This window comes from Archocentrus centrarchus, unplaced genomic scaffold, assembly GCF_007364275.1.
Source record: "Archocentrus centrarchus isolate MPI-CPG fArcCen1 unplaced genomic scaffold, fArcCen1 scaffold_52_ctg1, whole genome shotgun sequence".
Classification (NCBI taxonomy): domain Eukaryota; kingdom Metazoa; phylum Chordata; class Actinopteri; order Cichliformes; family Cichlidae; genus Archocentrus; species Archocentrus centrarchus.
This window is the reverse complement of record NW_022060274.1, coordinates 592,747-618,225: the sequence shown is the minus strand read 5'-3', so window position 1 is coordinate 618,225 and position 25,479 is coordinate 592,747. Positions and strand designations below refer to the sequence as shown.

General features: G+C 40.1%; 1 protein-coding gene across 1 annotated transcript in view; it reads left to right on the top strand.

Moving 5' to 3' along the window:
* The window catches only part of chst11 (carbohydrate (chondroitin 4) sulfotransferase 11), an 89,241-nt gene extending 64,664 nt beyond the window's left edge, over positions 1 to 24,577 (top strand). The window contains exons 2-4 of the mRNA XM_030725315.1: positions 1,078 to 1,163; positions 22,807 to 23,036; positions 23,203 to 24,577. Coding sequence (XP_030581175.1) covers positions 1,078 to 1,163; positions 22,807 to 23,036; positions 23,203 to 23,827 — 941 coding nt within the window. The 3' untranslated portion in view covers positions 23,828 to 24,577. The remainder of the gene's footprint in view (positions 1 to 1,077; positions 1,164 to 22,806; positions 23,037 to 23,202) is intronic.
* Positions 24,578 to 25,479: the final 902 nt, after the last annotated feature.

Genomic DNA, 25,479 nt, shown 5'->3' with positions numbered 1-25,479 from the left:
GCATTTCTTTAGTTGTTTGGCTTCCATGCTCACCTGCTTTTAAATTCTCGCTCTTTAGCTGATCAATGTAAAAGTATATCAGTGTGTTTAAGAACTACATAATCTGTTGTAAACTTCGTTTGTTGCAGTGTGAATGGCAAACATGCACTGAAACCTGACTGATAAGATTCACTAATGGAAACACACTGTCACACTGGATTCAGAGGTGCAAATTTACATCTTTTGTTATTCTCATCATCGGCTTCCCTGATGGCAGGAACACGTGTTCATCCATGAACATGAGGCAGATGACGTGCAGAATAAAATGCCATTAAGTCCTTGGCTTTCTTGTTAGTGGTTCGTTTCCTTTCCTGTTGATCCTGTGTTGTCCTTCAGTGCTTTTCCATCCAGAGTAATTGGAGAGAGTGTGTTGGCGGAGGCAAAGTGTTGCGCTGGCTGCTCCCACTGAGCTGCTGCCAGCAGCTACTGCTCTGTATCGAGTTGTATAAAGAGCTGAGAATCAGCCAAACAAACACTGAACTGTGGCTTTGCCCTTGGCATATAGTCGCTGCTCTTATAATTTATCCCTGTAGCTTTCTGCTTCCCACTTGCAGCAGTTGGTTGTTCAAGGCGATGCTTCCAAATGTGGTGTGCTTGAGGAAAGGCCCATGGAGGAAAAATAAAGGGTAGTTGGATTTTAATCTTCCATCAGTCACAGGATATCAGCCCCCCCATGGATGTTGATGGACTCAGTTTAAGTGTGACAAACCAATTGCATCACTATTGTGTAATTACCACATGTGGCCACAGTGGGCGCTGTCAAGCAAGAGATACTGTGTGGTTAGATCATAGATGGCCTGTAAGGATCGGCTCTCTTTTGGAGTCAACCCCAAGTGTCCACTTCAGGAGCAGTGGTTGGCATTTTCACATTGATACCTGCACAAAAAATAACCCATCCCAAAAGATACGTCTCATATGTGATAGTTTGTACTGCATCTCATCCTCACTACATCCTGTCAAAACGATTACATGTCAGAATTTTGCAATTGCAGTCAGTTGGAATGCCTCCATTCTTATTAGTGCATATCTGTTTTACAGTCATGCGGAGGAACCCCTTCATGGTGGAAGGCTGCTGTAGGAAAGGATCCCGCAATGCCCTGCAAGAGCTCTACAACCCCACACAGGTAGGAAGCTAACCCAGTCCTATAAGTGCTCTTGCCATCTATCTTTCTCCACCTGCATCTTCTTTCCTTTTTGTATTCTGCTCCTTGCCTTGCTTGAGGGCCAACCTGAAAATGACTGTCGGAGGCGTTGACCCCAACTACTGTATTTGTTTTTGCCTGCATGTTTAGAAGCCAGGTTTTTGCCTTCCTATTATTCCCACATGGGATTGATGCGCAGTCTTTATTTCCTGTGAGGTGCATCGGGACCTAAAGTAACAGCAGCCTGACTGCTTGTGAAAACTCCAGGGTCAGCTTCAGCATGACGACCATTGATGATTCTCCGTCTGGTGGTCAGAATATGTTACAGTCTATGAGGAATGAGAGGAAACAACAAATGACAGACGATTTGTTCAGGTCTAAAAATTCGCCTTTCTCAAGGACAGAGGAAATAACAAACTCCTGCAGTCAAGTGTTTAGCATGAGCAGATAGTATTCTGTACATGTCGCCATGAGCAGCAGGACTATTACTATGTTGTCAGTGTCTGTTCTAGCCAGTGAAGCCTTGTTTAATTTAGTATTTCACAATTTAAACAGCTTTACAAAATGGCAACCATCTGATAACATGACACCCGCTATAACGGTGAGACTGCTGGCATGAAATTAAAGCATATTATGGGTTGCCGTTTAAACGAGTTTCACATTTTATTGGGCAGTTTACAGTGAAGAGAGACTGACAGGAAAAATTAGGAGATGAAGACAAAGGACTTAGCCTGCTGAGCTAGCAAGACACCTTGTGTTAACAGCTATTATTATAGCAGCAAAGGACAAAATAAAATGTATAGAAAGATACCTACCATATGAATTATATGAACAACTTTACAAGTCACAGTGTGGGATAAAATGCTGCATTATAGATGTGATAAGATAAAATTAATCAAAGAACTGTATCAGTGGTTTTGCACAGTTCAGTCCTTTAGGTACAGGTGGTGGTGTTGTTCATTACTCTTGACCATGTTCCACACCATAAACTATGTTTTAGAATGATTTCCTACTGGCCAGACAGTTATTTAATTTAAGGTTAAAAAGAAGCTTTTTGGCAGCAAAGTCAGTTTATATGTAGCTGCCAAAAAGTGCTGCATTCATAAGTTATATTGAAGGGAAATCAGATTTGGAACACAAAGCAAATGTTTTTAAAAGATTGACACCAGCAAAGCAATTTCTAACTGTACTACCTTAAAACTGCTACGTGTAGAATATTCTGTCAAGTTTTTGCAACAGTTTTTTGTTTCATGGAAAACTTTGTCTAATCTAGTGAAAACTGGGATAATCTGTGAATTCTCACACGTGGTTTGATCACAAGCCAACAGCACAATAAAGCTCGAGCAAATAATATTATTTCACCCATCCAGGTAATAATAATAAAACATACATTAAAGATATGTACATGTCCCAGGATACAAGTACAGACTCATTAAGTCACTGACATTAAGGAACACATGCATATGGGCTCCCATCCATCTATCCATCCATCTATCCATCCATCCATCCATCCAAAGGCTGTTATCAGATGATCAGGTTCCCATCTGTAATTGATCCAGATCTCAGCAAGGGAGGACTGAGAAATGCATGTTATAAGTGAGTTACAATAGACACAAGGACATTAAAGATTATACAAATGAACAGATTAACAAGATTAACAGTTCCAAATTATTTGGTGCTAGTATAGGATTGATTTTTACAGTGTTCCAGGTAGGAATTCACTGCTACTGGCATAACACACATCCTTGTGTACACCTGAGACAATTGTGCATGTAGAACTGGCTGAAGAAGTGCAGCCACCATGTGTGCAAGAGTTTCAGCTTGGTGGTGGAGTCCTGGAGGTCACATTATTATCAAGGTTGAAATCTGCATGTGAAATCTACCTGTCCTGAAACCCAGAGAGGAATTGGCCCTCTTCTAAGTGGTCACTTTCAGTGCAGTAATATTGTAGTGGTTAACACATTTGCCTAACATGGTAAAAGGTCCACAAATTCCCATGGAGGTTTGTGTAAAATCACATATGTCAATTCATCTGCTGTAGTGACCGTGTGTGAATAAAGGAGCAGCCTGAAGAAACAGTGCAATAACACAGGCTAAATAACAAATAGCTTCAGCTATTCATGGTGCACCGAGTTACACCGTAAACACTCTCTTATATCCAATTTGTTTGGTTTAAAGTGTAATTAATTGTTAGGAGTTACTTTTTTATACGGGATTTTGTTTAATTCATAGGCAGTTTCTGAAGTCTCTGAGTCCTTCGGTGGCTTGCTTTTTGCTGAACAGAGCTTGATGGAAATAGGCAAATAATAGGTGAATATGTGGCATTAGTTAACATAATGAAGGATTGGATTAATTTAGGCCAAAGATATTTATGATTCTGGATGTTTGATCTGCTTGTAACCAAGAATTTCTTTTGCTGTCTTAGCGCATCCCTATTAGGATGCAAGTTAAACTACAGCAAGTAAAGTAGGCCAGAGTTGAACACATGAGTGCGGCTGTAAGCTAGTCTGGGCTGGAAGTGTTATTTTGTTTTCTCTTGTACATGTAGCGTTCTTCTTTTTGACCTCAGACAGTCCTTTCATCAGCGAGGGCACCTTTCAAAGAAACGCTGCTTGCAGTGATAATGAAACTCTGACAAAAAAAGCAAAGCGCCTCGATGTTCACTGTGATGGATTACCAGCCTCAAGTAAGTGAGCTGAAACCAATGAGTGCCTCGAAGGTAGGAAATCAATTCAACAACTTAATGTTCAGAAAATGGTCGGAAAGGATGGAAAGTATACACATTTTGTAGTTTATGGACTAAATCGGGCAAAACCAAACTGTCATGGCGTGTGTGTGGCAGGCAGGATTGGACCCCAGGATGCAGACTCATAAAACAGGACTTAGAGGATTTATTGGGAAAACATAACAGGAACCAGAACACAGCTAGGCAGGGGCTGGACAGATGCCAAAACTAAACTAAAGTAACTACAGAGAAGGAACATACACAACGAGGGAACACTGAAGACGACGCGACAAGAAACAGATGAACACTGAGGGCTTAAATACACAGCAGGTAATCAGGGCAAGAGGAAACAGCAGGGAGCAACAGGTGAAGCAAATGAAACTAATAACAGGGGTTAGCAAAACTAGACACAAAGCACAGGGAACACAAGACTGTCAAAATAATACAGGAAGTGACTAACCAAGGTGCACGCAGACTACATACTGGCACACAGACACGGGGCAGAGACGCAGACTAGTCACAACACTAGGAATAACTCAACATGAAAACACAGGAGGTCAGGGACAAGACATCAGGACAAAACAGACAAGACCATGGAGCAGGGGAGACAGAGACAAAGGGAACAAGATCATCCAAACACACCGGGAATTAAACACTCAGGGAAAATAAACTAAAAAACACAAAACGCTGGGCAGACGGCCCAGGACCATGACACAAACTACACATTTTGGAGCACTGTGGAGATATAAGTTAAGAAAAACCGCCCTTTGTGCAGCGATGGCTCTTGTATTTGAGCATGGCCTGTGAATAGTGCAGTGCAGTCACTGAAGAGAGGAGCATGACAGGAGGACACTGCTGGAGGTGATGCTATCATGGTGATAGATTGGATAGTTTCTGCTCCTCTTCTGTTCTGTCTTCAATGTCCTCCTCACTAGCTGTCACTTCCTGTCTGCCTGCCTCTTTCTTCTGCTACTAACACCAACCAGTCTTTTACCTTACACTTCCAACTCTCCTTTCTTTCCTCTGCTCTGCCTTTTCTGTCTTTTGCTGTCTCAAGCTACCCTATCCTTCTCACATCCTCTCTCTCTTGTTTCCATTTTGCTGTTGGCCATTTATCACCCAGAACCTTTTAAAAGCGTACCGTGGGGGGGTTTAAATGGTTTTCTGGACAGCTAAGATTAGACCAGGTGCACATGGACTCACCATGGGTTAATTTTCCATGGATGATTTTTTCCACACCTTCTCACTCATGTGAAGCACCATTGATATATTTGTGTGTGCAGAGGAGGGTGTTAGTGCAGCTAGAGTAAATTTTAGTTTGGTGCTTGGGGTCAGTGGTCAAGAAAGAGGTGTGTGTGTGTGTGTGTGTGTGTGTGTGTGTGTGTGTGTGTGTGTGTGTGTGAGAGAGAAAGTGAGAATAACAAACTTAAGATAATAAAAAAAAGGCCAATTTGTGTTTTTAGTCCATGTTTCTGTAGAAGCAAACAGCTGGTTTAGGTACCATCACATTTGTGCCAAATCACAACAGTCAGTTGCCTCAAGGTGCTTTATACAGTAAGGTAAAGACAAAGGTAAGGTTAAGAACCCATGCTGATCTACTGTAGGCATGTTTCTATCCAAATGTTTTTATTTTAACTTAAGCATAGAATTTTGGGGATGGAAATGCAGCAAAGTTCATGAAACTTCAAAATATTGTAGAAAAGGTCTGCAGAGGTGGAAACACAAAATGTATTGTTTTTTCTTTTGCTCATGCATCTATTATTTTAGCAAGTTTGGCAGTTTTTACATAACCCTGCTGACAGACCGGGGCAGAGATGTAAGAATGATGATGTACAAGAACCACACGATGCTAGCAAAGATCTGTGTGGAGCAACTAGGAAACTATGAGCTTCCTAAACGTAAAACAGAGCTTGACTTCTGTCATATTTTCAACATTGTTTTTCACCGACAAAGCCTTGACTAGCGCTAGTTTTATTGTGCGCCCAACTGAAGAATAACCCCATCCACCGTTCAGTGAGCAAGCTCCTAGCAATGGAAAAAAACAGAAATTAATTTAAATTTTTGATCTGCCAATTTTCTGTTAAAATTTTGATTATTCTTTTGCTTGAAAACTGGCAAAATCTTCTGCAGCAAGAATAGAAGCAAGGCTGTGATAGATGCACGGCAGATTGCTACTGTATGTAAGGATAAGGTCTTATCCAGATTGAAGAAGTCTGGATATTGTACTTGAAGTCCTGGCATTAGATCAGTGAACAACACAGTGGCTCAAAGATTATCAGAAATCCAGATATTGTATTAACCATATATGCAGGAAGTAAGAAGGAAAAGGTCATGTCCTGAGCATGTCTCATCCTTCAGGACTCTGTTAGCATGCCCATTGTGACAGAAGACATGATTAATATTTGGCTGGCAAATAAAACCTTCACAGAGCAGGATCGCTTGTTGACAAGCCTGCAGCTCCAACTTCTTTATTTACATATAGAGATTTTTACATAGTTTTAGGAAGTTAAGCATATGCATTTGTATAATTTCAGAGCTTCACTTTATTGTGGCAGAGTATATTAAATGAAAATAAATGAAAGCTTCCCTTGCAGTATTTTCATTTACCCACTCAGCTTCTCACAACCCTTTAATATTCAGCTGCGTTTTAATCTGCACTCCTCTCACTTCTCGCCTTTTTTTCTGTTTAGGATGTTTTTGCTTTTAGCTAATACAGGCTCAGTGGTTTTCTTACAAAAAAGCTCACTTTAAATAAATCTGAAGTCAAGTGTTTAATTCAGGGCTTAACTTCCCTCTTGCTGAGCCCTGGAGGCACAGAAGGCAGGGAGCAACAAGGTCTCTCGCAGGCTTCCAGAAGCTCAATGACACCTTCTTCTTCAATTTGAACCCATGTGTTTAGAATACATTACAGTGAAGCTAAGATATGAGTCCTCAGGGCTAATGCTGGTTTCATTAACCACAATGAATATCAGATGCTGAATGTAATAAAGTAATTTAATGTGGCCGCACATGTAGTCGGATATAATGATTGTGCTTCCTCTTTTTTCTTTGACCAGTAATGACAGGCTGCCTCACAGAGGCAACATTATAACTGAGCAGGGCACAGTTCACATGTAAATACTGAATCAGAGATCAGACCTGAGGCTGGTGGGAAAGGATCTTCAGCTTTGTGCCATATGAGAAATGACTCAGCGAGACTCAGCTAATGTGAGCACTAATATAGAATCACTGGAGTGGAAATGTGTTCCTCGTCTGTGTGTATTCGTTATACGTGTGCATCGAAGGATCCAAGGACACACAGATGTCTCCTAATTATGTCCATCTCCACCACTGAGATCACTGAAGTCCAGATGTTGGGATTTTTTTCCCCAAGATGTACATAATAAAAGGTTTAAAATCTTGTTATTACTGCTAGCAAGCTCCTCTTTAAAACCAGGGCGTTCTGCTGCCTGTGAGCGTATCAGCAGCAAGACTGGAAGCACAGGAAACACTGTCCAGAAGTTTATCCAAAAGTAACACAATTTTCCTTCTAGCAACTCCGATAGGAAACAATGTAACAGTTCAGAGTTTTACGGGTTTCTTGGCTTGTTGGTGACTTTTTCTCTTGAAAGCCAAACAGTTCAGATATGCATGCATGGCTATATGAAGAGTTTTTAAACTGGGGGTGGGTTCAATCCCCAGCTCTTCCACTCTGCATGATACTGAACCCTGAGTTCCCCTTGATGCATTCATCACAGTGTAAGTGTGTGTGTTAATGTTAGAAAGGGCACTTAGGCATAGAATAAAAGTGCTTGTATGAATATGTGTGTGACTGGGGGGAATGAGGCTTGTAGTAAAAAGTGCTTTGAATGCTCAGAGTAAAAAAGTGATTTATATGTACCAATCCACTTAACATTTACATTTGAAATGTCCAAAACTGAGTTTGCTAGAGGGGCTCGAGGGGATCCCGCCACAAATGATGAGATTTCCCAGCTCTACGTATGTTCATTATAAAACATACACAGGGCAAAAAAATGATAGCAGTTCCTTTAAAACCAGAGATGTGGACGTAAAACACATGATATGTAAAGCAGTAATACATGAGAATCAGGTTAAATGATGCTATGAAGAAGGTTCACTATAATCCAGTTTCTGTTGTTGTTCTTCTTGTATCTCAGAGTTTTTTCTTCTGAGGCTCCTTCTCTTTAATTCCTGTTGTGTCTCCATGCTTCCCATTTCATGCTCTTTCTTTCAGCTGCCTGTTTACAAAAAAAAGGCGGTTGTCTCATTTTTTACTTTTTTCCTTGAATAAATACTTTTTATTGGAATAAAATATATTTTTTGAAGGGATAGGTAAGTTATACAGAAATATGAGAAAACTGCTTCTGACTGATGTCCGTATGGTGCTCAAAGAAGGGGAGAAAAAAATAATAGCAAAAGATTCAAGCTTTTTCCTAGATTTCCTAAGTTAGCACTGACAACAGAGTTAAAAATCTGTTAAACATCTTTCTCCATATTTGTTATCCTCAGAGAACATCGTATTAAATTTTGTGGCCTTGGTTCTGTGGAACTCCACTACAGAGACTTTATAAGAAAGACACACACAGCACAAAGAATTTAAATTTCTGAGAGGATTCCACACCAGCAAAAACTGTGGATAGAGTAGCTTTTCCAGGAGAAAAGAAGTAGTCAAACTACTTTTTATCAGGTTTCACTATTTGTGGTCATTGCAGTTTACTTAAATAATGTCACAAAACAACTGCTCAGATGACTGCAAGGAGCTGTTTCAAGATGATTTGTAAAACTTGCTGATCTAAGCAGTGAGCGAGTTTGGATGAAAGTGTGCCACTGTTTGATTTATAACACAAGACGAAACAAAGGAGCTGTGAAATAGCTTCATCCCTGTTCTCTGGCTTTCATAATGGTTGAAAATTGTAACTGGAATTAAAACCCAATGAATGGCCCAACCTCACAGAGAACTGGAAAGATACCGTTCTGTCAAAGGAGTGTTTTTTACAGCTACATTTATTCATTCTCCTTCATTTCAGCACTGTACTGACACAGCAGCGTGATCCATAAAAAAACAAGCAAAAAACACAGGGTCATTCATTATAAAAGAATCAAACTTCTTCAGGCAATATGCTGCATTCTGGCACAGCCGCCCTTTCATACTAACTCCAAATGGTTTCCATTCTGTTCCTGATCTGATTTTGAATGACTGAAAAAATAAATTAGTTTGAAAGCTAGAATAAAAAGTTTGAAGTATGAACCATGGTAAGTTCAGTGTGTTAAACTGTAAAAGTTCTGAATTAGAGGATTTGCAATACCCCCCACGGATGACACATCCCAAACTGATGGAAACGTGGGCTAGTTGATGCACGTACATCAAGTTTCTCAGAATTCTGAATGGAAGCAGCTCATAAACCAGAAAAGTATTTTGGGTGTAAAAAGCTGCTTCAGTGTGAAGAACCAGAACCTCTGTCCTCATACTGACACTCAACTTACAGTTTATTCCCACATTACTGAATTTCTGAGGGAAATCACATGAAAAACATACTCAGAGCTCAGGATAAACACTGGATGGTAGCCTTGAATAATAAATTGACCAGTAATGACAATTATACCAGGCTGGAAGGTAACTACTTGGTAACGGTTGATCCACTGAAATTACAGCTGAGACGGACATTTGCCATGAAATGAGCAGGTCATTAGTCAGTTGAAAAAACAGCAACTGTAATTGGAAATAGTTTGATATGAGTGAGTATTACATTTCGTAACTCAAAGCTCCATGACTCACCATACCAAATCCATCCACCAATCATCAAGGCTCAACACAAGAACCCCTGTCTTCTTCATGCACACGATATATGAATATTTGCAGTGTCAGCTAAGCTAAACTGGACGTGAACAGAGGATCCTCGTCTTACATGTAAAGGAGGTTGTTGTAGACAGAACTGTACATTATTTTGTGCAGAATATTAAGTACAAATAAGGTTGCATGTTTCAGAGGGGCTTTTCAGGCCAGATTTTCAGACTTTAATCATGTTGTGGAGACAGGTAATTTTAGTGCTTCATAAATAAATGTAATCAGTGAAGGGAGGAAAGTGTCTGTGCCAGTAGATAATACCTGTCTGGATGTTTCACCAGCTGCAGATTCAGCTTCTAACCCTGCAATCCCCACACGTTAATCGTATGTGTGTCTGCGTGTGCGTGTTTTCTCATGCTTCCTCTCCTGCACTCCCTGGAATTGGCACCCTGGTCCAGATTATGCAGGAACACAGCAGCTGAGACTGGCACAGACTTGAAAGAAGCGTCACACCTTTCACCCACAGCAAAGAAGCCAAAGCAGCTGTCTCGAGTGTTCCTCTGCTGTAAACCCATCAGACCAGAGCACAGCCATACGCTGTGGGTGTGGGTTCTAAGATGTGTGTGCAGGAGAGCTGGATAAGTCATTCTGGGTTTAAAGACAAAGGGATTTAGAGGAGGAGGCTTTGCTCTTTTTTTGTCTCCGTCTATCTCCAGAGGCCGCATATAAACAGGGCTGAAGAAAGGCGGTGAAAGGAGAGAGACAAAGGGATTTAGAGGAGATGCGTGCTCTGTTTTGCTCTCTGAGAAGATAAACTGTGTATGGAAGAGGAGCTATGGTACATAAGACCATAGAGAAATGGATAAATAAGACTTTGTGTATCATCAAGATCACAAGTTTCATGATCTTGAAATTACAAGTTTGTTTACTTAAAATCATAAAATAATTATATTGTGTTCCTCACAATATACTCAGGTCAAACCAAGCTCACTTCCAGCAGAGGTCTTTGTAGCATGTCATCCCCATATCTTCCCAGAAGGCATTAGGTTCATTACTTTTGTTACCAGTCTTTGCAGAAAAACATACCCACGCTTACTCAGAAAGGAACACAGTGATGTTCAAAGGTTCTGGTATATGAAAGTAAAGCAAAAATCTAGAACAAAGATAAATTTGTTGCTTATTAAGACCCAACAAAGTTACATTTTGATTGCAATAGTTTAAGATGGTAGAATTGCCTGTGATTAATAGAAATATATAATGAGAAAAGCCTTAGCACACAGGTATGGGACTGAAATGTGTATTTAAAACCTAATATAGTTTTTACAAACTAATTTTGAATTGGTTTTGTGATTCCAGCTTCCATACCACAATGATCTTTCTTATAGCTGTGTATTAAAGTAGTGAGTCAGTACAGCTTAATATATATATTTTTGGGTTTTTTGCACAGACCGAGGGCCTATTTATTCAGGGTTTCCTCATGTTTATAACTGCTCTTCTTAGTGTAGTGCTCTCAGTACATGGTATTTTCCTCAATTGCATTACTGCTTACCATTTTTATAGTGCAGTGGAAATGTCCCAAATTTTCTGAGATACCCCTACTGGAGGTATAAGAAAATATAACAATGTTTTTCATATTGTCTAAAGTATCTAATATATGAAATGAATTCTTGTATAATTTTTTTACCGCAACAGTGATTAAACTGACAGATATTATGATGTACACCATAAATTAAAAATCTGCAAAATAATACCAAGCTGAATTCAATTCAATTTTATTTATATAGAATAAAATCACAACAAACAGTCAAGGCGCTTTATATTGTAAGGTGAAGACCCTACAATAATAAAGAGAAAAAACAACAATCAGTGAGCAAGTACTTGGTGACAGTGTGAAGGAAAAACTCACTTTAACAGGAAGAAACCTCCAGCAGAACCAGGCTCAGGGAGGGGGGGTCATCTGCTGAGGGGGGAGAGACAGAGATTAATAATAATTAATGATTAAATGCAGAGTGGAGTATAAACAGAGTAAAAAGAGGTGAATGTAAAGAAACATTCAGTGCATCATGGGGACCCCCAGCAGACTAGGCCTATAGCAGCATAACTAAGGGAGGGTTCAGGGTCACCTGATCCAGCCCTAACTATAACCTTGATCATAAAGGAAAGTTTCAAGCCTAATCTTAAAAATAGAGAGGGTGTCTGTCTCCTGAATCCAAGCTGGGAGCTGGTTCCACAGAAGAGGGGCCTGAAAGCTGAAGGCTCTGCCTCCCATTCTACTCTTAAGTATCCTAGGAACCACAAGTAAGCCAGCAGTCTGAGAGCAAAGTGCTCTGTTGGGGTGATATGGTACTATGAGGTCTTTGAGATAAGATGGGGCCTGATCATTCAAGACCTTGTATGTGAGGAGAAGGATTTTAAATTCTATTCTAGATTTAACAGGGAGCCAATGAAGAGAAGCCAATATGGGAGACATCTGCTCTCTCTTTCTAGTCCCTGTCAGTACTCTAGCTGCAGCATTTTGGATCAGCTGAAGGCTTTTCAGGGAGCTTTTAGGACAGCCTGATAATAATGAATTACAATAGTCCAGCCTAGAAGTAATAAATGCATGAATTAGCTTTTCAGCATCACTCTGAGAAAGGATGTTTCTAATTTTAGAAATATTGCACATATGCAGGAAAGCGGTCCTACATATTTGTTTAATATGTGCATTGAAGGACATATCCTGGTCAAAAATGACTCCAAGATTTCTCACAGTGTTACTGGAGGCCAAAGTAATGCCATCCAGAGGAAGTATCTGGTTAGACACCATGTTTCTAAGATTTGTGGGGCCGAGTACAAGAACTTCAGTTTGATCTGAATTTAGAAGCAGGAAATTAGAGGTCATCCAGGCCTTAATGTCTTTAAGACATTCCTGCAGCTTAACTAATTGATGTGTGTCATCTGGCTTCATTGATAGATAAAGCTGAGTATCATCTGCATAACAATGAAAATTGATGCAATGCTTTCTAATAATACTGCCTAAGGGAAGCATGTATAATGTAAATAGAATTGGTCCTAGCACAGAACCCTGTGGAACTCCATAATTAACCTTAGTGTGTGAAGAAGACTCCCCATTTACATGAACAAATTGGAGTCTATTATAAATATGATTCAAACCACTGCAGTGCAGTACCTTTAATACCTATAGTATGCTCTAATCTGTTATGGTCAACAGTATCAAAGCTGCACTGAGGTCCAACAGGACAAGCACAGAGATGAGTCCACTGTCAGAGGCTGTAAGAAGATCATTTGTAACCTTCACTAATGCTGTTTCTGGTCAGTGATGGCTTTTTAAGTAGCGGTTTAATAACAGCCACCTTGAAGGCCTGTGGGACATAGCCAACTAATAAAGATCAGCAGGTTCTGAAATACTCAGACCAGTCTGTCTGGTAACAACAGTGATGTCACATTAAAAGTCTCTTAAATCCTCTCTTTTTGATGCTCAGCTTGAACTTCAGCAGGCCGTCTTGATCATATCTACATTCACAAATGCACCGAGTTGCTGCCGTCTTATTGACTGATTGCGTATTTGCATTGACAAGCAGTTGACCATGCATAAAGTGGCCAGTGAGTGCATGTTCTTACCAAACGAAGCTCGGAGCGTGGCTGAAGGGGAAAAGTTTTCCCTAGCTGAAAACATTAACTGCAGCTAGACTGAAACTGAATACATCAACCTGTTATGACAGATGCCTAATCCAGTTTTCTGAATCAAGACTTGACTGATACCACAGTATCTCTACTCACAACAAAGTTTGTCGATCTTTGTGGTAAACTATTCTTTTTAGTCTTATGATGGGGTTGAGTAACAGTAAAAAAAACTCTCAGTACACTGATGTTTGCTAGCTTTGAAACATATTGCATAATTTTGTTGATAATGAAGCCTTCTAAACCCAAACAAATTCTTCTTTGCTGCGTTTGAGTCCAACAACTTAAAAACTATCCCAGTGGAATGGGAAAAAAAAAACAAATCATATTTCTCACTTTTTCCTTCTGTCTCTTTCTTGTCTGATTTTTTTCTCCCTGAGGGGTAGAGAGAAAAAAAATGTAAAGTGCTCATGAGAGGAGAGAGAAACTTTGATGGCTCTGAGGGAAAGTCAGAGCACTTTGTCATTATCTTGTCTTTGGTGCTATAATTATACCCCACACTTTTCTCTTTGAGATTTACTCAGACGTACACATGCTGGCTTTCTGCACATTGCAAGTATTTATTTAAGCACAACACATTCTGGATCCGGAGATGTACAGCAGCCCACACATTATACATACACAAACAGTAAACATCTATCAGTGCATAAATTTATGGCCACTGGGTTAATTCTCTTATGTCACTGCACTGCCTGTATAATTGAACTCTTTGTTCCAAGTGGCTTTTTAACCCTGGTGAAATTACAGGGTAGTCTATAACAGGCGTATACGTTCAGCATGATAAAGCCAGAAGAGACAGGCACAAGCCTCTCCTCCAGAGTTTAAAGTAGCTGCCTCATGCAATGAATATGAGTAAATATATTACATCTTTTGGGGTTATAACTCATGTTTTAACAATCAGTGGAAGGCATTATTAGTCATTATCTTCTAAACCCATTAATATTAAATGTTTAGAAAGCTGTTTAGAAAGCATCAGGGTAAAAAGTCTCCCCTTAACGTGATCAGATTTTGAGATTTTCTTCAGCATGTTAGTTCAAGTTGTCATAAAGCCATGTTACATTGCTTCTAATAGTTGATTCTGCTTATTTATAAAGATGCCAATTTAGCAGTTGTAAACAAATTTAGGCCATAAACAACGGGCACAAATGATTGGCTGGTATGCCATTTACCAAACGTCTCTCTTTTTTTTCTATTTCAAATGGCCTGTTTGTAATAGAAAATGTTTCTCTCTATCCAAACAAAACAGACACATTTTTTGACTCTCCTTTTTCCACATGCTCTCTGAACAGAGCTTTATATATGGTACAGCTGAGTAACAACATAGTTTCTTTCTCCACTGTCATGTTTTTCACAGGACCTTTTAAACGTAATGGGTTGGCATCAGAGATAAAGGAGTGTAAAAGTTTATCTCTGTCTTTGTGGGCTAACTTTCCCCTGGGACGGAGGCCTGCCTCTAGGTTCAGGTTGCTGGTTTAATGTTACCGTGGGACAGGGACAGCCGGGCTTACCCAGGTGTCCAATATCCTGGCGATTTAAAGTGCAGTGGCCATGCTACAGAGTTCACTGACCTCAACATAATCCTGTGCTCACATCGCATGAGAAGGATTCACTGCTTCCCCCAGAATTATGACACTGTCTGGGTTGAAAAGCTACAGATCATGAGAAGACACTAAAAACTCTCCATTAAAACCTCTGCTAGTTAAGTTTTTATGATGGTCTGTTAACAGCTCCTTTAGGGACGGTGAGGTCTCAAGGTTTCACTGCTGCTTTTAGCATCCAGGAAGGGTCATGTGTAACAATGTACGCACACTCTAATGAAACGTTTGTGCCTCAGTTCTGCCGAGGGTGGTGTTTTGTTACCAGATTATTCTTGCATTATTAGTAGTGTTTTTAACTGGTACTGAGATTCAGTTAAGAAGTGAACTAAACCCTGCAGCAAAACGCATCATATCATGTTTGTGTTTGCATGTTTGTTTGATCTTGTTGGCCCCTGGCAGGGAAGCCCAGTGCTTTTAGCTCCTGGCACAAACACTGTCTCCATTCATGATCTTCCCACACTGCCCTTATATAACAGCGTCAGCACAAAAATCATGAATCAGTAGATTCAGTGATTTAAGTTGTAGGTTAGAAAAGCTGGTTTTGTGAGGTTGAAGGATTTAACCCCTGATGCACTGGCTATGTGTAAGATAAACATAGTTCAGTCTGACTTTAGGCATTTGTGGTAAGTAAGTGTGTATCAGTAAGTGAATATGAGGTTACGGGCACATTGGCATAGCATCAGTAATGATGGCAGAATCACCAGGACCCAATTTATGTGATTTAGTTATCTGGTCACGATGCCTTCTGGTTGTATCCAACTAGTAGGAGACCAAGGCAGAGGTCAACGGCATTCTTGTTCTTGTTCTAACTTGCCTCTGGTGACCGTTGGTAAAAGGCCTTCTAATGCACTGATTACTTCTTTAGCTTCTCCACGTGCGCTTGACCACCAGGGCACAAACTGATGGTCAGACATTCTCCTTCAGGATTTTTAAAATGTTTGTTCTGATTTAGCACTAAATAAATTGAACTGAATTTAAGTACATTTTATACTTATTCACTCATCCAGTAATATGATATTATAGTTATAGTGTAGCAAAGACAGAGAGGGCAGGACTAAAATTAGTAAATAAATAAGTAAATAAAGTTTATGGAGTTACAATGTAACAGTTGCAACTTAGAATGAAACATCTATCAGCTGATCTCTAATCAAACACAAGCAATACTTTTCAAATTTACTATCAAAAATATCTTGCTTCAGAATCAAATAGTCAATTTGTAGCTTTTTATTTCCTGCAGTTTTCTATATTTGCCACTGAGGTGCTTTGAGTAAATGCATTTACTCCACCTATTCCTCCTTCACAGCAGCTCTGTGGACATCTGTGGTCATGCTTTTTCCAGGTATGAATATATGAGGAATGAATGAATATGAAGCAGAGAGTTTCAGTAAAAGCACGCATTCTCAGTCATCCCACTGGAAAACTACAGGTAAAGAGAAACTTTTCCTGAGGTCTGTTCTGTGTCACCATGGGTGCAGGCGGTCATTGTGTCATGATGACTGGCCCAGTTTCTCATCAGTAGCTACAGCACTACTCATTAATACTGGAAATGTACTGCTGGCTTTATTGGAAAAGAATAAATCTGCCTCGTAAACTATCCAGGTTTAACAGCAGAGCCTCACCTTGTTACCATTTACACAGATTCCCGTAAAGCTCTACATAGTTGAAAATCAGGTGTGTATTTGGTACAGTTGTGGTACACTGGCAGCTTTGTGCCTGCCTGCTTTATGAATGCCAGCCTGTGAGCAGAGACAGAGACTGCCTTTAGTGCTCAGTGTGTGTGAAAGAGAGGTGCTTTGATGAATCCTATTGATCTTTGTTTAGCTGTCTTCACAGCTGGCGAGCAGAGAGAGAAGCTGATTCACCAAACCCAAGACGAGGAGTGCAGATGGATCCGTTTTTAGGAGACAAAATGGAAAAGGCATGCTTAAAACATTAAACACCATCACGCTAAATTGAGGATAAATTCTGCATCTGTACTTCACCCTCTCATTGGACACAACCAGTTCACCCACACAGTCATTTTTCTATATACCAAGTGTTCAGTCTTCCAGAGACAGAAGAGTATAAATACCTAAGAAGCTGCAGCAGAGCATCTGTACACAAAGTAAACAGGACAGCACAGTTACAGTTACATTTAAAGAGCAATAATGACCAATGCAGTGTCTCACTGTCCTCATGCAGGTCCTGCACCACCCTCACATACTTCTCTGCCACTTCTGTCCCCCTCATACAGTTCGTGTCTTGGCACTCTATCATATGCTTTCTATAGATTTACAAAGACACAGTGCAACTCCTTCTGACCTTCTCTGCACTTCAACACTCAAAGCAAACATTGCATCTGCAGTGCTCGTCATCAGCATGAAGCCATTCTGCTGCTCACTGATCATCACATCGCTTCTCAGCCTAGCTTTAACAACTCTTTCTCATAGCTTCATGGTATGGCTCATCAACTTTATCCCTCTGTAGTTACTACAGCTCTGCTCAACACCCTTGTTCTTCACCAGGACACTTCTTCTCCATTCCTCTCATTCTCCAAGATTGTGTTAAACAGTCTGGTTAAAAAAGTCCACTGCCCTCTCTCCCAGACATCTCTGTACCTCCACAGGTACGTCATCTGCTGAAAATATTTGGAATATATAAGCATGAGGTGATACTAGGGTAACATGTAGACACGGATACATTTTATTCTCATGAATCTCATGAATAGGATAATTTTGTCAGCTTTATTTTCTGAGGAACGTTGTGTTGCATTGTGTTTTGTTAGTGAAACAATAACAAACCCCTCCGGTGATATGTAGACAGGAGTCCAATTATTATTTTTTTAAATTTTTCTTTTTTTTTAATTGATCAATGATGATGATGATCAATTGATCATCAGTTATTTTCATACTCAATTTTCATTTGTTTTCTAGACAAATGTGTCTTTTATTTTCATTGAAAGTTTTTTGTTGTTGTTTCCAATGAATAAAGAAGTAATTTGTTTGTTTTAGTCACATAAATCTTCATTTGATCCAGAAATTTTCTTTTTTGCAAATGACCCGAACCAAAACTGTGGAATTTTGTGCCGTTACACCCCTACTCTTAATGCATGATGTGTGAATCAGTCCAATCTGAACACACAGATACACATATTTTTAATTTTAGTTGGATACTTTTCTGAGAACATCATTACCTCTGATATTTATCACAAATAAAGATCCATAAATCTGCTGCCTACAGTTGTGCTCATAAGTTTACACATCCTGGCAGAATATGTGATTTAAAAAATTTTTTTGTCCATTTTTCCAGGAATATGAATGAGCTTTTCTTTAACTCGTGGTTAGCTTTGGGTCTTTTGTTAGTGGTGGGGTGAAGCCATCTATTATCAGACAATTGTGTTTGCTTTTTTAAAATCCTAATGACAACAGAAACTACCCACGTGACCTGGATCAAAAGTTTACATACCCTAGTTCTTAATACCGTGTATCGCCTCCTTTAACATCAGTGTTAGCTGTTGGTCTTTTGTGGTAGTTGTGGATGCGGCTCTTTGTTTTCTCAGATGGTGAATCTGCACTTTCTTCTCGATAAAATGCCTCTAGTTCCTGTAAATTCTTGGGCTCCTTTGAATGAACTGCACGTTTGAGATCTCCCCAAAGTGACTCAGTGATATTAAGGTCAGGAGCCTCCACTCCAAAACCTACACTTTTTCTTCTCTAGCCAATGACAGGTTGACTTGGCCTTGTTTTCTGGATCATTGTCATATTGAAACGTCCCATCTGATGAGTGCATATTTTCCTCCAGTATTTTCTGATAACATGCCGCATTCATCTTATGACAGTTTTGACTATTTATTTTTGTTAATGTCATTGTGCTCCATGAAAATTCATGAATAAAAGCTCCAACTGGAATATTTTGTTAGTGCATCAGTGTATTTTTTGCTGCACGTTCCAAGGTTTTAAGACCTAATCTGTACTATAAGTGTTTGATTAGCCCAGTTTAACTTTCAGGGGATTGCAAAGGATCCTTAAACACCTTTTACTGTCAGAAATTTGGCTGGTTTAATCTTTATTTTAGTTTTAAACTCAGAACCTTCAAAACCTTTTGTTAAAATACATTATGTCTGTAAAACCCTTCGATCTCCTTGATAACAGTGGGGAGGACGAACTAGCTTTTAACAGGAACTAATTCTACTTACTAACTATAAAGTTTCCATTATTTAAATTTGTCACTATATACCGGCCACTGGTCACTTCACTTCAATTTATTTATATTTATATTCACAACAGTCACCTCAAGGCGCTTTATATTGTAGGTAAAGACCCTGCAATAATAGCTGCACTGACACCAGAACTGTTTTTTATAGCAGTATGCAAAATGCATGACATGATGAATGGGCTCCTAACCCCTTACATTTTGGACTGGTCCCTGTACTGGGACCAGACTGTTAGTGACTGAATGGGGATGATTAATCAAGATTTTTATACATTTTTCTGATGCTCAAAGGATTGGAGGAGGACTACAGTTACTAACTGAAGGCTCTTGTAAGTTGATGTTGTACTTTACAGGCAAATATGATAGCCAGTAGCCTTGCTTTGTTTTATTGATACTCTAGCCATGGATTTACCTCAGTATGTAGCCGACTACACTGAATTTCCTTGGAATATGTAGATTCAATCTTTTTTCTTCTATCTTTCTGTAATCACTTCCTGGCTTCCTTTCTTTATCTCTTTCTTTGCTACCATCAGCAGATTAGGAGGAAGCTATTCATTACCAACGCTGCGACAAGTCCGCTCAGTGCTGATCCTCAGATCATATTTCAAACTCATAACAACTTTCAGAGACAATAACACAGCCGTAGCGAGGAAATGAAGACTTGAAATATGGAAACACGGTCTCCATGTCGCCCTTTCATCAGTTTCTCTCACATTTTAACAACAAATGTGCAATAAAAAGAGAGCGTGCATTTCTCATCCTCCCAAAATCTGAGGATAAGGAATTAAAGTCTTCCCTGTTTGCAAATATACTGCTGACAATGACTTTCATAGTGAGATTAAGGACCCCCACACCACCCCCAGCATTTTTACTTATCTCAAAGTTTTGATGATGTTTGCTGGAGAGAAACAGAGACTATAATATTTGTCACACACCATCACATCTATATCAATATGTAGTGCCTGCGTGCTGTAACACTAAGTAATGCATCATAGAGTGGAGCTGCACGGGGAAACTGCTGAGCTGAATATTTGAGGCCCTTATCGGAAGAGATCAAACTAAATTGACCATATCATGTGAAGCTGCTAACTACTTTTATAGCTGTGGTTTTATGACACTTTATGGCGCCGGCTCTTATTTGATGCTGTTTCACTAGTTCCACCGAGTATCAGGGCAGAAATGTGCAAGCGTATTGGTTAGTAATGGAGTCTGCTCTCCCATGGGAACAGCTTGGAATGGCCAGAGGTCAGTGACCTCCACCACATCTCTTCCTCCCTTCATCAAAACTACACAAGAGACGTCACAGGGCTGCCTGAAGATGAGATAAGTGATAGAAAATAATCCCATAGAAAGAATTTATATAAGAAGAGGAAAACTGAGGCCAAGCAAGACATGACAGGATCCCCTTGTCTTTTTAAATGCACTGTTTAAACAGGCTGCATGCCTGCTGCGACATTTATGGGAATCATAAGTTGATGCTTCGCCTTCTTCCTTTTTTTTTTTTTTAAAGAGATTTTTATCAGCAAAGAGCTGCTGTTTGCTTAGCACTGTTGGGCCTTAGTGGGCTTTGATGTTTGGAGTTAACATGAGTAAGGAGGGTTGGAGGACGCGCAGAAGAGCAAAACAGTGGCAGAGGTATAAAAGAATCTTCTTGAGCAGAAACGTTCATTATATCCATCCTTCCACTTCCCTAAAGCGGGTTAAGAGCATGAAGAAGGGAAGGCATGAACTGCATTTATTCTAATAAAGACAGTAAAGTTTGAAAATAAAAGTTTTCTCCCCATTAACAGTGGGGAAAAGATTTTTTTTATTTTATTGTACCTAGATATTACTTTTTTTACAAAAGATATGTTGTGGGAATAAAATATTATGTCTTGTGCAAAAAAAGAACCAACAAATGATTGTTGTGTGCAGTGATAAGCTCTGTTCTGCTGTCTCACATGATAAAATCTAAATGCTTTCACACGTGAGTATTATCTACGTCATATTGCCAACAAGTTATTTACATTTTTGGAGTGTGGCAACAAGTCATTTTCTGGTGCAGAGAGCAAGATTAACACATATATTTTAATTCATAAATTAATTTATTTACTGCACTACTATTTCATCCTGAAATTAGTCACATTTTGTCACGTGTTTGGCTGATTGCTTTATTTCTTGTTAGTTATGGTATTTTCATGCTAGATAATGCTGCAGTACTGTGTATTGTCATTACAAGATAAAAAGGTGTAAAATATTATCTCCCCCCATGTTCTTGTAGCAAGCTGTGCGTATGATGAATTGCCCACTTGGAGACGTTTGAAGATGAGCTTCAAAGAGAATCCCGTATAAAACCTCTTTAGTCAAGTTGCCTTCATGTACAGAGCCCAACTGGTAGTCCCCGAGTTGTTTCACTACTTCATGTCAGCACCTCTCCCTCCCTCTCAGCCCTTCACAGTGTATTACTGAAAGGCCATGCCTGTTTGGAGTGGGACAGAGTGGTAAGGCTGCAGGCCACAGTAAAATCAATTTAGATCCTGTGAGGAACCTGGGGCACTGCCCTACAGGGGAATTTAGACCCAGAGGAAAAAAAAATCAAGAGGCATGAGCAAACATTCCTGACCCTAAAATGCAGCCTTCAGACTGCTCTTAGTGTTCTCATTCCTCCCCGTCACCTCTCATCCTTTCTCTCCTGCCGTGGTCCGCTTCATCACAGCCATCACTGGGAAGATGGAATACGCCTCAGATAAATGATTGCCAACTGGAACTACTCACACTGAACACTCAATATCCGTAATATTCTCCGATATCATTATTTCCCTCTATACCCATGGACTAATCTCTACCACAGTCTGTGGAGCAACTCAAATAAGGGAAAAAGATAGAGTCAATAAAGAGATGAGTATGATAATAAAGCTGAGATTAATAACTATCTATCTGCCTGTCTGATTCAGTTCAGTTTTCTACAGTGCTTTACTGCAGCTGAAAGATTCGTGGCTACCTGCTTATGGCCAAGATGATATTAAAATTTCTTTAAATTAAAGTACAAATAACAATAATAATATTTTATTCCACTATGACAACAAAGTAAAACTAAAATTTTCTACATTCTCCACTTGAATCAGTTTTTATGAGATAAATATAAATTTTGGTGACAAAATATGTTCTTTGTAAATGTTTCAAAATCAGCTGATTTATTAGCTGAAATTATTCAGAGCTTAAAAAACGCTGAACAATTTTAAAGAGAACTTTTTTTTTTTCTTCTATCATAACCCAAACTATGTTGGGGATTTTTTTTTTCTTCTCCAAATCTTGTGGTTAGTTAAAACTAATCAAACAGCGACTGAGAATATATATTTGTTTTAATTAAAAAGGTTTTAAAGGTTCATCAGTTTATTTGGTAAGTAACATAAAAGCTTGATTTGGCTAACCATAATATGTCAGCTGGGAACCACAGTGTTCCTGACTGAAATTTAGCCAGGGACCTTCATTGCACATCATTTATCATGCATTGTTTACTCGTGGATTCTTTTCAACTCTTCGCTGCAAACTTCATAATTAAAGTAAAACAGCAGCACTCCCATCTTATGCTATACTTACCCTCACATTTCACAGTTGTGATCCTATCTCTCTTCTTCGCCCCCCCTCTGTTTTTTTCCGGCTCAGCCGGAGTTATCAGGAGCCGCTGTCCTCCACCAGGCCAGGAGGGATCAGGTAGTTGATGCCTGTCGGGTCTACAGTGCATCCAGTCGTAAGCGGAGAGTCCTGACACCTGGAGACCTCAAACACCTTGTGGTGGATGAAGACCACGAGCTTATCTACTGCTATGTCCCCAAGGTAGCCTGTACCAACTGGAAACGTGTCATGATGGTGCTTACAGGCCGGGGCAAATACAGGTGAGTCTGGTACCTAGTTGATTAAAAAATGGACAGAGAGGCAGGAAGGAGTCTCTAAATCTCTATTCTGTGACATACAGGGAAAAAAATAACAATGAATACATGGTATAGACGTATTATTGTTGTTTCTATTGTTCTTCACTGTCTTGATGCCTCTCTTATACAGTAACCCAATGGAAATTCCTTCCAATGAAGCCCATGTTCCCTCCAACCTTAAGACACTGAATCAGTACAGCATTGCCGAGATCAATCACCGCCTCAAGAACTACCTCAAGTTCCTTTTTGTTCGTGAGCCCTTCGAGAGGCTGGTCTCTGCGTATCGCAACAAGTTTACCCTCAAGTACAACTCATCCTTCCACAAGCGCTTTGGCACCCGCATCGTCCGGCGCTACCGCAAGAATGCCACACAGGATGCCCTGCTCAACGGTGCTGATGTTAAATTCAAAGAATTTGTTGAGTATCTGGTGGACCCGGCCACGCAGCGGGATGGCCCGCTAAACGAGCACTGGCAGACTGTGTACCAGCTCTGTCACCCATGTCACATCCACTATGACATGGTGGGCAAGTACGAGACGCTGGAGGAGGATGCAAACTATGTGTTGCAGCTGGTAGGTGTAGGTGACTCCCTGCGCTTCCCGAGCTATGCCAAGTCTACTCGCACCACAGATGCTATGACGGCTCAGTTCTTCAGCAATATCAGCACTCAACAGCAGATCCAGCTCTACCAGCTTTACAAGTTAGACTTCCTCATGTTCAACTACTCCATACCCAGTTACCTGAGGTTGGACTAATGGAGGACAGAGCTGGGACTCTGAGAGTGGCTGCCTTGGTCAAAGAGATACAACAACATGAGCGAAGGGCAAAATTTTATGGAAGCAAACTTAATTTAAAAAACTGTTGTACCTTTCAGGCTTAGGTTGTTAAATTGATATGTAAACAGGTGCTGAAAGATTGCGGTATTGTGTGATTTTCTGGGAATAATTCAGAGGATGTCCAATCAATACTTATTGGACAAGAATGTGGGCTAAATGGACCAGACGCATGCAAAGACTGAAATGTGTGGGTGAAGCAGGTCTTCAAGGTTCTTATCCTCAGAGGATGGACTGAATGAGGGATTCTCCAGATGTTGTTCCCTACACATTTAAGCAAACTGCTGACAAATTAGGCTGCTTCAGATTCTGCAAAGCAAACAGCATCCTCGCACGTGCCCTGACCCCAATGCATTGTGGGAGCTAAGCTTGTCTCCCCCTCCCTCTGATCAATAGAGAAACTCCGTCAAATTGTAAAACGCAGTCATGTCCATCGCCACGCTCTGAGCGTGGTGAGCTAATGCCCATTATGCTTGGCCTCATTGGATTCCTACAGTTAAGAGGGAAATTGACTCATCACCACCTCAAGGATTGCCTGCAGTTGATGGCTACTGATTTCACCCTCAAGACCTCTACATCTGTAAGTGTGGTGGTGTAGCCTGCAGCCCACGGCTGTAACAAACCAAGTTTCACTGTCACTGGTTTCTAACATTAGGTTGTTGGCAGATGGGACCTCTTGTGTTACCCCCTGAAAGAAACTCCTGCTGCAGCAGTGAAGTGCTTATGTATCATTGCCTGTAACACCAAACATCCTTAACACTTTGAGCTACAGGACGTGTCTGGAAAAGTACAGGATTCGCTCAGAAGTTGGACACAACAGTCTGCTTCTAAAAGACGACACAGCCTGTTAGGTTGTTAAAAGGGTTAAAGGCACTGAATCTCATAACCGCCATACCCTGCATAGGAGCTCAGTGGACTTGCCCAGGGCCACATCTTCAAGGGCCCTGCTCCAACATGTCTTTCAGCAAATTAAGATCTTCTCCACTTGTCTTCATACTTTATTTGTTTTTATTGTCTTATGAATAATTGCTGCGAGCAGCAATAAAAAGATTATTTAATTCGCTTTGTTGATTAAACTAAGATGGAATGAATTTAATATTTTATTTTCATGGGCTGATGAACATTTTAGGACACTGAAGACGTTTTGTCATTCTGGTTTCCTCCTTCACAGTTTGCCTCTGATACACTGTCAGCATTTTCATTTCTGATGGGTGTATAATCAATGTTTGGCCCCTGGCTTTGTCTTTCTGTGCTTGTGATCATTAGAAATTAATAGGTTCTTTTACATTTCCTGTTGACAAACATTTCGTGCCAAAATGGCTGAGGGCCTCAGAGCTCCACAGTCAGTGTTCAGTGAGCATGCACAGACCAGAACTTTAGAATTAGATGCTTCTTCTAGTGTACATATCAACAGTCTACTGCCCGCATAGCAGAGAGAAGATAATGTATGCGATACTGTAATGTGATTAATGTTAAGCAATGTCAAGGTTAATAACTGCACTCTTCATCAAACTGTGAATTGGATCACTGCCTGGTGTATAAGCATTTACACAGGAGGGAGAGAGGGAGAGAAC